Source organism: Anabas testudineus, chromosome 24 (genome assembly GCF_900324465.2).
Source record: "Anabas testudineus chromosome 24, fAnaTes1.2, whole genome shotgun sequence".
NCBI classification, from domain to species: Eukaryota; Metazoa; Chordata; class Actinopteri; order Anabantiformes; family Anabantidae; genus Anabas; species Anabas testudineus.
The window spans coordinates 2250295-2262547 of NC_046632.1; the positions used below are offsets into that span (position 1 = coordinate 2250295).

At 43.5% G+C, this 12253-nt stretch overlaps 2 protein-coding genes across 2 annotated transcripts; one reads left to right on the forward strand and one right to left on the reverse strand.

Annotated features, from left to right (window-relative positions):
- Positions 1-735: 735 nt before the first annotated feature.
- On the forward strand, positions 736-5227 carry rad51 (RAD51 recombinase). Its single transcript, XM_026340692.1, has 10 exons — positions 736-863; positions 1392-1478; positions 1628-1765; positions 1944-2061; positions 2162-2253; positions 2586-2680; positions 2823-2936; positions 3359-3488; positions 3610-3731; positions 3828-5227. Exons 1-10 carry the CDS (start codon positions 741-743, stop codon positions 3949-3951), a joined length of 1143 nt encoding a protein of 380 aa, XP_026196477.1. The 5' UTR covers positions 736-740; the 3' UTR covers positions 3952-5227.
- A 47-nt stretch (positions 5228-5274) lies between these two features.
- Positions 5275-11794, reverse strand: rmdn3 (regulator of microtubule dynamics 3). Its single transcript, XM_026341985.1, has 12 exons — positions 11155-11794; positions 10517-10706; positions 9653-9796; positions 8901-9243; positions 8470-8572; positions 8236-8296; positions 8076-8151; positions 7888-7965; positions 7704-7802; positions 7229-7282; positions 7009-7089; positions 5275-6899 (listed from the first exon to the last, which is right to left on the reverse strand). Exons 1-12 carry the CDS (start codon positions 11354-11356, stop codon positions 6840-6842), a joined length of 1491 nt encoding a protein of 496 aa, XP_026197770.1. The 5' UTR covers positions 11357-11794; the 3' UTR covers positions 5275-6839.
- Positions 11795-12253: the final 459 nt, after the last annotated feature.

Consider the following 12253-nt stretch of genomic DNA (forward strand, 5'->3'; position numbering starts at 1 on the left):
GTAATTAGACATGTATCAAACAGTATACAGAACCTGCCCCCATTATTATTAAAGTAGCGCTGCTCTGCAGAAATGAACTCAAATGCTACAAAAATAATTAGCAACATGCTAATCAATCTTATAAAAGAGAAAATGCCTCTTTCTTTTCCTTTCAGGTGTCACCACAGCGAATCACCTGCATCCTCTTCTCTCACACCCACTAACTTCATGTCCTCTCTCACTACATCCATAAACCTCTTCTTTTGTTTTCCTCTCCACCTCCTGCCTGGCAGCTCCAACCTCAGCATCAGTTTACTGATATGATCACAATCTGTCCTCTGAACATGTCCAAACCACCTCAATGTGGCCTCTCTGACTTTATCTCCAAGACATCAGACATGGACTGTCCCTCTGATGGACCATCGTCATCACATTACCAAAGAGAAGCTCAATATCTCCAGCTCTGCTCCTGTCTTTTGTCTCAACATCTCCAGCTCTGCTCCTGTCTTTTGTCTCAACATCTCCAGCTCTGCTCCTGTCTTTTTGTTCTTATCAACGTCTTGAACAACTTTCCTTTTTAAAAAAAAATGACACAAAACCTATTTAATAAGCATATGAAACAAACACAACACATGTTTTACACTGTATTACATGTCGATTACACAATATACCACTTGTTTGAGCTTTCAAAATTCCATTCTCAGCTTTTATTCTGAAGGATGGATCGGCTCATTTCCTGGTTTGACCCTCGACCAATCAGCATGGAGATGAGACAAAGGAGGCGGTGTCATTACGTGCAACGTCATTCCGTTTCACTAGTGCGTTGCGCGCGGGAGCTTTGGTTATCGAACAACAAGAGGTTCGAGGAAAAGTTAAACTATCAAGTAGGTAAAACCTCCACTGACTAACAAAAGCAGTTTAGATTGCAAATCACTAGAATACAGCTGGTGTGTGTATTAACGTGTGTTGAACTTGGTTATCTTGGGTGTTAAAGCGTTGTCAGCTGGCGGGTAACGTTAGCGCTACGGTTGAAGTAGCGAATTGATGCAAAACAGCGCTAATGCTAATTAGCTAGCGTGAATGGCTTTATTAGCTAAAAGTGTAGAAATGCTAATGAGACGGTAAATAAAGCTGGTCTGTAATGTCCGTTACACCAATTATGATACTAAAAGGTGTACTTGCTGTATTTTTCTCACGGTTAAATAAGTACCGTAAAGTACACAACTTTACTATTAGGTGAACAGTGTGGTCGAAGTTTAAAAAAAAAGGTTTCCCTTAGCTGTCACCCAGTGTCTAAGATCAGGAAGGAAAAACGGAGGAATATCGACAACACGTATTGTCATCATGGCTCAGCTATCACACAGATCACACTGAGGTTTCTTTGCCTCTCTCCTCCATGTTTTCCCATTCAGACCATGGCTATGAGGAGCGAGTCCAGGGTGGAGGCGGAGGTAGAGGAGGAAGAAAACTACGGGCCACAGCCTCTGAACAGACTGGAGGTATGAGTCGTTGATTTGAGTTTCTGTGTGTAATAAAATGATGTACAGATAATAAGAGGTACAGTATACAGACTCATGATTCACCTTTGGGCGTGTTTACTTTTGATGGAAGATTCAAATATGACATTGTCCACTGTCTCCTACTGCAGCAATGTGGAGTCAGTGCCAGCGACATCAAGAAGCTGGAGGATGCGGGTTTCCATACCATTGAGGCCGTGGCGTACGCACCCAAGAAGGAGCTGCTTAACATCAAGGGCATTAGTGAGGCCAAAGCTGATAAGATCCTAGTGAGAAAATGTTTTCCATTGTCACCAAAAGCTTTCACCAAAATTGTCTGCAGGAAATCCACTGTTGGACCAATGTTTAGATATAATAGTTTTATCAAGAGGAGAGGAGAGTTTCTCCTCAGCTGGGATTTTTATTGAGCTGCTCGTTTTTAAATGTAATTCTTTCCTTCCTTGCCAGGCTGAAGCTGCCAAACTGGTGCCAATGGGCTTCACCACTGCTACCGAGTTCCACCAGAGGAGAGCGGAGATCATCCAGATCTCAACAGGCTCCAAAGAGCTTGACAAACTACTACAAGGTCAGCTTGACCGGACCGACCTGTGCTTGTTAGGTGTACACAGGACTTGAAGACGGGAACAAAAGTATTAATTAAATTTGACTTTGTGTGTGCCCTGCAGGGGGGATTGAAACAGGCTCCATCACAGAGATGTTTGGAGAGTTTAGGACGGGGAAGACCCAGCTGTGCCACACGCTCGCAGTCACCTGTCAGGTAGAGTCTTAAACTGACCGCTGAGTTCTCCTGCTGAGAAAGCCTCAGTGGCAGAGCTGAGCAAGATTCAAACTGAATATACTTCTTGAAACTCAAATCAAAAGGTACCCTGTGGACTTTTTCTGTTGTACTTTCTGTGGTACTCAACACATAATATGTGTCCTTGAACTCTAACAGTCCCTGAATAGGTTTTCTAATGTTAACTATATTAAATGATTATACAGACAATTAAAATATTATAATGACATCTAGTTATGACATGTCTCGAAGGTGTGCACTTCTTGTTCTAAATAAAGTACAAAGTACTTCAAAACTCTAAACTCTGTCTTCAGCTGCCCATCGATCAGGGGGGTGGAGAAGGTAAAGCCATGTACATCGACACAGAGGGAACCTTCAGACCAGAGAGGCTCCTCGCTGTAGCTGAGAGGTGAGTCAGCTAATTGAAGACGCACCAGGACGGCCACAGCAACAAAGCTGCTGGTTGTACTGTGAGGGTCGCCGGTGTGTTTTTTCCCTCCTCAGGGAAACATTTTGGATTTTGACTTGATGTTCCTTCTCTGTGTTATTAGGTATGGGCTGGTCGGCAGTGATGTTCTGGACAACGTGGCCTACGCCCGAGCTTTCAACACAGACCACCAGACCCAGCTGCTGTATCAAGCATCAGCTATGATGGCCGAGTCCAGGTCAGTCAGCACAGAATGATATTTTTTATAATCATACATAAAATTTATGACGCTTTCGCTAATAACCTTAGATGTTAATGTTTTGCACGAACCAGTGAAAGGTTCAGGTGGTGTTCAGAAGGCAATGTTCAGGTTCAGGACACTGGCTTCCTCAGACTCAAGCACTAGGGCTTGGATCAGGAAATATGTTCACAATCCATACTCTATTGTGGACCAGCCAAAGGGGTTACTTTGCTAAACTTAACTACATTACCCACAATTCTTTTTGCTACTTCCATTCCCTAAATGCAGAGTTCTAATTTGACTAAGAGATATACAGACACAAGATGCTTTTATTTTTGTCTGACACTTGTCTCAATAAAACAGAGTGCACCTGTATCCTGTCCACTGTTCACTGCTCACTCTGTGTCCCTGTGTGTCAGGTACGCTCTGCTCATCGTGGACAGCGCCACTGCTCTGTACAGAACAGACTACTCAGGCAGAGGAGAGCTGTCGGCCAGACAGGGACACCTGGGGCGTTTCCTGCGCATGCTGCTCAGACTGGCAGATGAGGTCTGGGTCCTCTCAGAGTCTAGTCTAGTGGTCTTATGATTTGTGCTCACATACATAATGCGTGTTAAATTGGACATTTATGCACCATGAATATTTATGTCACACCTTTTTGTCACAACAGTTCGGTGTTGCCGTGGTGATAACCAACCAGGTTGTAGCCCAGGTGGACGGAGCAGCCATGTTTTCTGCAGATCCCAAGAAACCAATTGGGGGCAACATTCTGGCTCATGCCTCCACCACACGGTGAGTGAAGCAGTTTGTCTTCATCTCCACAGCGTGCCGACACTTTGTGTAACATCCTAACATGATGCTTTGATTCAATTGGTCTCATCGTTGCAGACTGTACCTGAGAAAAGGCCGAGGGGAGACGAGGATTTGTAAGATCTACGACTCGCCCTGCCTGCCTGAGGCTGAGGCCATGTTCGCCATCAATGCTGACGGAGTGGGCGACGCTAAGGACTGAGCGGGCGGAGAGGCAGGAAGCAGCAGGGGGTGGAGAGGCGACTTCATGCACTCCTGCAAACTCGACTCTTGGACTGTTGAAATGTGCAGCCTTCACCCACATCGCTACCTTCACACAGAACAACAGATTCTTGGGTAACTGCGATGATCCCTACGGGGAGAGTGGTGACGGTCAGGAGTTAATGTGATATTGGACTTTGGCTTTGTCCTCACGGAGGAAATGAAAAGACGTGTTTACTGTCGTCACACTGCAACAAAGGAGAAAGGAGATCTTTTCTTGCTATTGTTAGATGTGCTGTGCTCTTGTGAGAGACTATTTCACTACAGTGATATTGGTATCTCAGAATTATGACACAGAATTTACATAACTGCCAGAAAGGTTCAATATGAGATTGTATTCAACGTCCACTTAAAAAAAAAAAAAGATTTTAAACTTTTCCTTCTGATGAGCCCTTTAGTTTATAATTAGTAAAACACCTGCTCACATTAACAAGTTTATCCCATAATTATTTGATCTCATAATTTAGAGTGTAAGATCTCATAATTATGAGAAGTTGTGATAAGATAAAAAAGCTTTCTAGTTTGTTCCTTTGTTGAATGCGGTGCTCTTGTGTAGTTTCATCAGTGGACTGGTTCAGAAATGTAAAAACTATCTTCTGACGTTTGGCAGCCCCTTTTTTTTTTCTTCTTTGTTTTCTGGGGATGCAGCTAAACACATTTTGCAATGAAAGCAGTGCTGTTATACTTTCCAACTTCAATTATTCCTTTTCTGTTTGTCTTTACCAGACTTTTCTGTATATAAACTTTATAACTTAATTAAATTTCTTTTACTATTATTTTTATCTTTGTTTCAGTTGTCAGCTGCAGCATCATGGCAGGACTTGATGCTGTGTGAAGTATTAAACACTGATCTCCACATTAAAACCACCGACAGCTTCTGGTGGGATATATTAGGCAGCAAGTGAGCAGTCAGTTCTTAGTGTATTTGCTGGAAACAAGAAACAAGGATCTGAGCGACTTTGACAAGTGATGACTGGTCAGAGCATCTCGTCTTGTACTCTAGTATGTAGTGGTCAGTACCTAGAAACGTAATTCAAGGAAGGACAGGGCTCACGGTGATGGGGCCCAAGGCTCAGATCTGTGAGGGGAGCGAGGGGCAGCCCATCTGATCCCACAGAAGTGGAACTGTAGCACAAACTGTTGAGATTTAATACTGGGTATGATTTACAGCTGCCAGAACAAGCCGTGTAGTGCACTTTGCTGTGTATGAGGCACATCGTGATGTTACACATCATTTAAAGATACAAATTTTCCAAGACAGAAATACAAAAGAAAAAGAATTTTATTAAATAATCCATGTTTCACATAAGTGTTATTGTTTTATTTAACATGACTTATCCACCGAGCTCACTGCAGAAAATGCAAAGTGCCATTGAAGTTATGTTAGATCACCAATAAAATTAAATACTGCAGCTTCACTTTTACTTTCAGGAATTATCAGGAATGTGAACACACAAAATTCAAAGGCAGCAAATATGCACTCAAAGGAAGATTAGGGTACAACAGTCAGTGGAAATGTGGGTGACGCTGAGATGGAATGTGCACAATACAAACAACAACAATCACTTTTCATTCACTGGACAAGTTCATTAGATGCATTTGTTGCCTCTTAAAACATCCCTGAACAAACTGGTTCCCTATCATGTTACTCTCACATTTGTCAGTGTCACATCTGCAGTGTAGCAGTAAATATGGAATACCCCCCACAGCTTAGAGGTCATCACACGGTCAGGTGTTAGAAGCATGTTGGAATAATAATAACTATAAAGAATAGGCTGAAACACCTGCATCAATCTATAAACTATCGTCCCTCCAGTAACAGCTGCCCATGCAGATAGTTCCAGGATTTGTAAGAAAGCAAAACGACCTACACATCACTAAAGGGAAGAGTGATCCTTAAAGTATTCCTGTAGTTTTAAGACAATGGTGCTGAATGGTAATTCAAATGTGTTCATGTTTAATCAGTCATTAGGCAAATAAATCATAAAGCAATGGTTTGAAAATGTTCAAGCTGGTCTTAATACAGTGCTTATACTTACATGACAATAGGTCTCTACAACAGTTGCCCAGAAAACCACGACGCCGTACAAAAGTTGAGCTTATTATTCGACAGCTTGCTAATTTGCAACATTTCTACTTGCAGATTGAGTATTTCTGCTGTTTTTATAGTTGTAATAATTTAATAAAACTCTAACTCAGGCCGGCACAACTATTAATCTGTGCTGTTTCTCATTTACTCTGACATGTTTGTGAAAAGCCAGAAGAAGACGACCCTCTGCCGTCAAACTGTTGAAAATAACTGCAGGTGCCTGCTCACCCCACGTTCTTGTGTAGTCACATTCTAGCTGTCACACAGAAGCACCTCAGTGTTGGATTGAGACCAGTTGGACAAATCCTGAACCACTCCTTTAAAAACACCATAGATAAGAAACCACATACAAAACAAGATATATTTACTGGGTGATGCGGACTCAATTAGGCCATAATAAAGTTAGCAAAAAATAAATAAACATCAGTAAACTCCATATCATTTCACAGTGACAGAATAACACACAGATCCATGAAGAGAGGGAGAAAGGAAGGCTCTCTGAGAGCTGACACGACGTGGAGCTCAGGAAGAGGCAGAGGTAACTTGTTAGGTTAGGTTAGGGGGAGGCAAAGGTTGCAGACCTTCAGACGTCTCCAGCTGTCGTCAGAGTCCATCTCATCAGTTTTCATTCGCGAGACTCCCAGACAGAATTAGCAATTTGCCACTTGATCCCATCTGATTGAAGGATCACTGTTAGCTAGAGCAGCTCACCAGATCTGCTGGATCCCAGTAGAGCGTGGTCAGATTTTCCTGTCAGCTGAGAGACGGAGCTGAGTCTCCAGCTTAGCTGTTTCTTCATCCTTGGAAATAAAGAGCAACAATGAATACTAATAAAACTGCATGTACACATATTTTTCCTTCAAACTTAGTATTCAACGCTCCAAACTCAAGGACTTGATGTGCTCTTACATCATTAGTGTTTGAGGGCGTCTTCAGGGCCAGCTCAGTCCAGTTTGTGGCCTCAGATAAGTTTCCGAGCTCCTTGTGACACTATGAGTAAAACACCGTGATTGAAGTGTTACAGTGTTCACAGTCACAGCAAATGTGATGAATTGTGCCATGGTTTAGTCATTTAGAGGGTCATGTGTTGTGTGTATGTGGTGGACTGGCTGGATATGATGATGTTTACCTTTGCGATGTACAGTCTCACTGTCTTGGAGAAACCAGGACTGAGTTCCTCTGCCTGGACACACGAGTGAAAACGTTTAATAGAAAATGAACAGTGACGACCCAGGAGTGCTGAGTGCTTTATATAACACTCATACCACCATGTTTCGGGTTTGATTCCAGCTAGGAACCTGTTGTACACCATTACTGGATCTGACATCAATCTGACCCCTATAAAATGTTGATGTTAAGTGTATAAATCTATCCAGTGCAATGCAGTGCTTCCTGTTTACGGATGAGAAAATGACTGCTGCAAGATTTCCAAAGTTCCCAGTCAGAAAACTAAATTGAAATGCTCCCTGAAGTCAGATTTCCAACTTTGGGTGGAGCTTTGTTTGATTAGTATTGTCCCTTTTCCATCTGTAGTTACATTTACCCTGTAAGACCAGAGCAAGAATAAAGGGTTGTAAATACTGTCGAGGTCTGTGGGAGTGTACCTTGAGGAAGTATTCCAGGGCGTCGTGTAGTGTGGAGGAGGGGGGGCTCTGGTACAGGGCAGCAGCCGCCTTCTTCTCCAACCAGTCCAGAGTGGCTACCTGCAGAAACATGGGGCAGATGTGGCTGCCTTTAGTTCACAGTATTTACACTTTGGATGTTTGGATGTTTAAACCAGCTTCTTACCTCATAACACCATTTACCCAGCAGGTAGAAACACATGGGATCGTCGTCTCTGAGGGCGATGGCTCTGTCCAGGTGCTCCTGAGTGGACAGAAGCCATCATTAAAGTTCTCTACACGAGTCCAACGATCAGAACCAAACCAAACCGAGCTAAAAGTATATTTGAAATATACTAAATGTGTCAGAGTTACCTTCAACACGTGGCTGCTCTTCAGTTTGCCATGCATGCTCTCATGCTCGCAGGTCAGTCCCGTCAGCACAGCAAACCTGCAGACAGAAGCACGCTGTATCAGTGGCATCGAACCACAACCACAGAAACGTTAGCTAAAGGTTCAGTGACTGTCGTCTTACCATTTGTGACACTCTGCGTTCAGTCCGTTCTTCTTCAGGGCCAGCTCCGCCTCCTCTCGACCTGCAACACCAGCTGACACTTTACTTCCTAGCTCAGCACTTGTAAACGTGTCCTTTTAAATAATGCAAGTGAGTCCGCTTATCTTATACAATGATTTATTAATGATTACTATATTGGAGAGTGTGTGTGTGTGTGTGTGTGTGTGTGTGTGTGTGTGTGTGTGTGTGCAATACCTTGCTGTGCATACATCTTCTTCTCTTGTTTATCTTGGGTGCAATTGTACATGTCAGTGTAAGCCCGAGCCAGTCGCCATAGAAACTCCCTGCTGTCTCCATACTGAGGATACAGGATGATAAAAACCCATCAGTGATCGGAGTCATTCATTAGTTAAGTACATGTTACTGTAATCACATTACTTTTCCACCCATTTTAGATGTTCACCCCACAGCGTGGTGCTGATTATTCTGCCAATATATTGTTTATTATTTAATGATAGAAGTAGAAATATTAACATTTAATGTTTGATTATTTTCCAGGACATCTCAGGGTTCTTTAATGATATATGTTCCTTTAACTGCTGCGATATCTAATCTTCAATAATTAATGGTCTTATTGTTCTAAGCTCCAGCCTATTGCCATGTGAGCAGTGATTCGTGTTCCTCACCTCTGCTCTGTTGTCCAGCAGCAGTCTAAAGCCCTCTGACTTCAAGCTGGCTCCTCCTGTGTGAAGGATGTCGCTCTGAGCCAGGAGGAGAGCCAGCTCCCCACTGGGAACTTCAGTCACCTCCTGCAACCTCCCCTCATCACGTTCCTCTTCCTCCTCCTCCAGCCCCCTGTCTTCCTCCACGTCCTCGTCCTGAGAGTCCTCCTGCCTGAGGGTGAGGACTGTGGCACAGCTCCGGTCTTCTTCTTCTTCGTCCTCAGACTCCTGTTCAGGCTCCGGCTCGCCTTCCTCTCTGTCTGTGTCCCGGTCTGTGTAGTCCGACTCAGCATAGGCTGTGGAGTACCTGGGAAAGACATGGACAGTCATCCCATGTATTTAGTTGAGAAAATTATGTAAATGGAAAAGTGGTGCCATGGTTCAGCAGGATTTAGTCTGGGTGAGTGGGACAGGTGCCAGTCAAATGCTCCAGTGGAGCTGCTCAGTGTTACTTAATGCCCCAAACAGAGCTATTAAACCCACCCTAAATGTTTTAAACCAGTTAAGAAGCCAATTAAAACTGCCCTCTTGAAAGGTTTGTTAGAGATTCACTCTTGCCTTGTATCACTGAGCTAACATACAGATAGAAATAGACACCTAATGGGTCCTTTAAAGCAAAACTAATGACAGGAAATAAGTACAAAATACCAACAATATACCAAAAGACAAACTAGCCAACATACTACTTTTTTAAACCCCCAACTCCCATGTCATACCCTCCTTCACTGGTTTCTTCATAAGTACTGTCCACGCCCTGGCTGGCAGTGAAGTAGATGGAGCTAGAGCTGGTGGAGTCAGTGCGTTCTCTGTGGATGAAGTGACGGCGCCGACGCACCCGCTGACTGTCCTCAACTCCTTTTCTGAATGTGGAGGAGAAGCAACACACAAACTCAGCTAAACAACCCTGGTGGGGTTGGGAATGCTGAAATGCGTATAATACAATATAATAAATGAATGAATATGTCACTAGCTGGTTTGGCTAGGCTGGAGCAGAGCTCTCTACTGTCTGAATATAGTCATTGTACAGGGTGATGGCTGGTGGCAGAATGACTTCCTGTACCTTTCCTTATCACTTATCTGCTCTGCTGTTTGACCAGCAGGCTGTGGAGAGGATATGAGCCTTACTCCATGATGTTTAGCAGTTTGTTCAGCACCTCCTCTCAACAACCTGCACCACGGGTTCCACTGAAGTCCCCAGCACAACTTTCCTGATCAGTTTATTAAGTTTGTTGTTGTCCCCGGATCTGAAGCTGCTGCCCCAGCAGACAGCAGCAAAGAAAATGACACTGGCTACAACAGACTGGTAAGAGATTTTCAACATCTTGTTGCACAAACTAAGGCAACTAAGCTTCCTCAAGAAGTAGGCTTTCCTCTGTCCCTTCCTGTAAACAGCCTCTGTGTTGCGTTTTTAGTCCAGTCTGTTGTCCACATGAACTCACAGGTATTTGCACCTCTCCACCACCTTTACGTCCCCTCCCAAAATGGAGACAGTGTTTAAACTGTCCATCATATACCATCTCCAGAATTTAGTTTTGACAGACAAGCCAAAAAATACCCAGCTCAGCCCCCCTGACACTCACTTGACATCCTGGATTATCTGCAGGGCAATGTCCTGTAGGCCGCCCCTCAACTCAGCCACCTCTGAGCGTAGAGAGGACACACAGTTCAACACCTGGTCCAACTGGTTCCTGAGCTCCAGCTGCTGCTCTGGGGACAGGCCTTGCACTACTGCCTCCACCGCTGCCAGAGCCTGCTGCTGGGCCTCCTCCTCTGAGGGGGGACAGAACATGTTAGATGTGTGGGTTTGGACTTTTTTGTAATTTAGCCATTCACCATATCTACATCCTCCAGCATCTCCTGCAAGGTCCCAAAATGTTTCCAGGCAGACGCAGGACACGCTGGAGTCGTTTACATGCTCACCAAAGTAAAACCGGTCTCAGATTATTTAAAAAAAAAAAAAAAACAATAAGCAGCAACAACTTTAGTAGAATATGAATCTAAATTACATTTCAGGGTTTAACAGTATTTAAGGATTCTCAGTGTTTTTAATTGAGACCCCTCAAATCTTCAACAATAATCTTGCTTGCAAAAATGCCTAGTTCTTTACAAATAGATAAAGGATCATGACGTGAAATCTCTTTTAGCTACCAATGACATCTACCTCTGTCTTACTGTATCTATTGAGTTATCAGTCCCAGGCAGAGCAAAGTCAACCCACCCTGTGCATCCAGCGTCGCCCGCAGTAGTACTGCACCATCCGCCTGGTCTAACAGCCGAGGGACTGGCCGACTCTCCATGGCCATTCTCTGGGGTCTTCTCTTACTGATCTCTCTGTAAATTATGAAGGCGATCAAGCCCAAGCCAGCTGTAGCTCCAACAGCGAGCCCGATTAACCCATTCCTCCCCAGCGGCATGTTCATGTCTCCAGCGTTAACGTCAGTTACTTAGTTAGGGATGTTACTTTCACTTGTGTCCAACCATTAGTGTCTGTAGTGACCTCAAGGTGCCAGCGACACGACTTTAGCTTCTTCACGTAAATATTATGATCTCACTTCATTAAATAAAGTTGACAAGAAGTAACGCTGCGCTTACTGTTAGCACGTTAGCTTACAGGCTAGTCTTTCGCTGTCACTGGCCAATAACACAAGGACGACTTTAATCTAATGAGCTTGCCGCAAATGTTTAACTGCTCCCTTTGGTCCTCGCTTAAACATATATTTAAAAAAAAAAAGACCTTACTGTGTATATTATTTCAAGACGTTAGTCGGCTAGCAGCAACGATGCTATGAAAATATATAACATAACGTAACGCATCATCTACGTCAACGAGGCCAGCGCATGGGGAGCATCTTCCGGTTTCTACTTACAAAATAAAACGCGTTGAGAAGCTGGCTACAACCCATTTCCGGCCAGGAATATCAAATATAGGCTGGATATAGATTACCAGATACCAATTCAAAATTCTGAGTTAAAAAGAAAATAACTAGTTTGGTCTGGGTGAAGGAACCTAGACTTGCTGGAAAGACTACATCCCCCTGAATGCTTGGTAGTTAATGGGGACATCTGCTTGTTCTGTGAACCTGACCCAGATACAGCAAGATAGACAATGGACAAAAATGAATCACACTGTGTTTCTTTTTGCTGCCAGTGACAGGTGCCAAGAATGTGTCTAACTATAAAGAGCAATGATAACAACCTGCAGGGAGGAAACAGACATAGTGCAAATGCTACACCACTTCAAACAAATCACTTTTGCACATTTCTATGGAAAGTATCTAAACTAATTTGAAACCAAATTCTTTTACATTTATCAGTGT

Bases quoted from the DNA above. Each gene is read 5' to 3' on its own strand.
- rad51 (XM_026340692.1), top strand. From the start codon at position 741: ATGGAGATGAGACAAAGGAGGCGGTGTCATTACGTGCAACGTCATTCC. The intron at 2,254-2,585 runs GTAGAGTCTTAA...CTCTGTCTTCAG, and splicing joins CGCTCGCAGTCACCTGTCAG to CTGCCCATCGATCAGGGGGG. The intron at 3,732-3,827 runs GTGAGTGAAGCA...TCATCGTTGCAG, and splicing joins GCTCATGCCTCCACCACACG to ACTGTACCTGAGAAAAGGCC.
- rmdn3 (XM_026341985.1), bottom strand. From the start codon at position 11,356: ATGAACATGCCGCTGGGGAGGAATGGGTTAATCGGGCTCGCTGTTGGA. The intron at 9,244-9,652 runs GTATGACATGGG...TGTCTTTCCCAG, and splicing joins GAAGAAACCAGTGAAGGAGG to GTACTCCACAGCCTATGCTG. The intron at 8,152-8,235 runs GTAAGACGACAG...TTCTGTCTGCAG, and splicing joins AACGCAGAGTGTCACAAATG to GTTTGCTGTGCTGACGGGAC.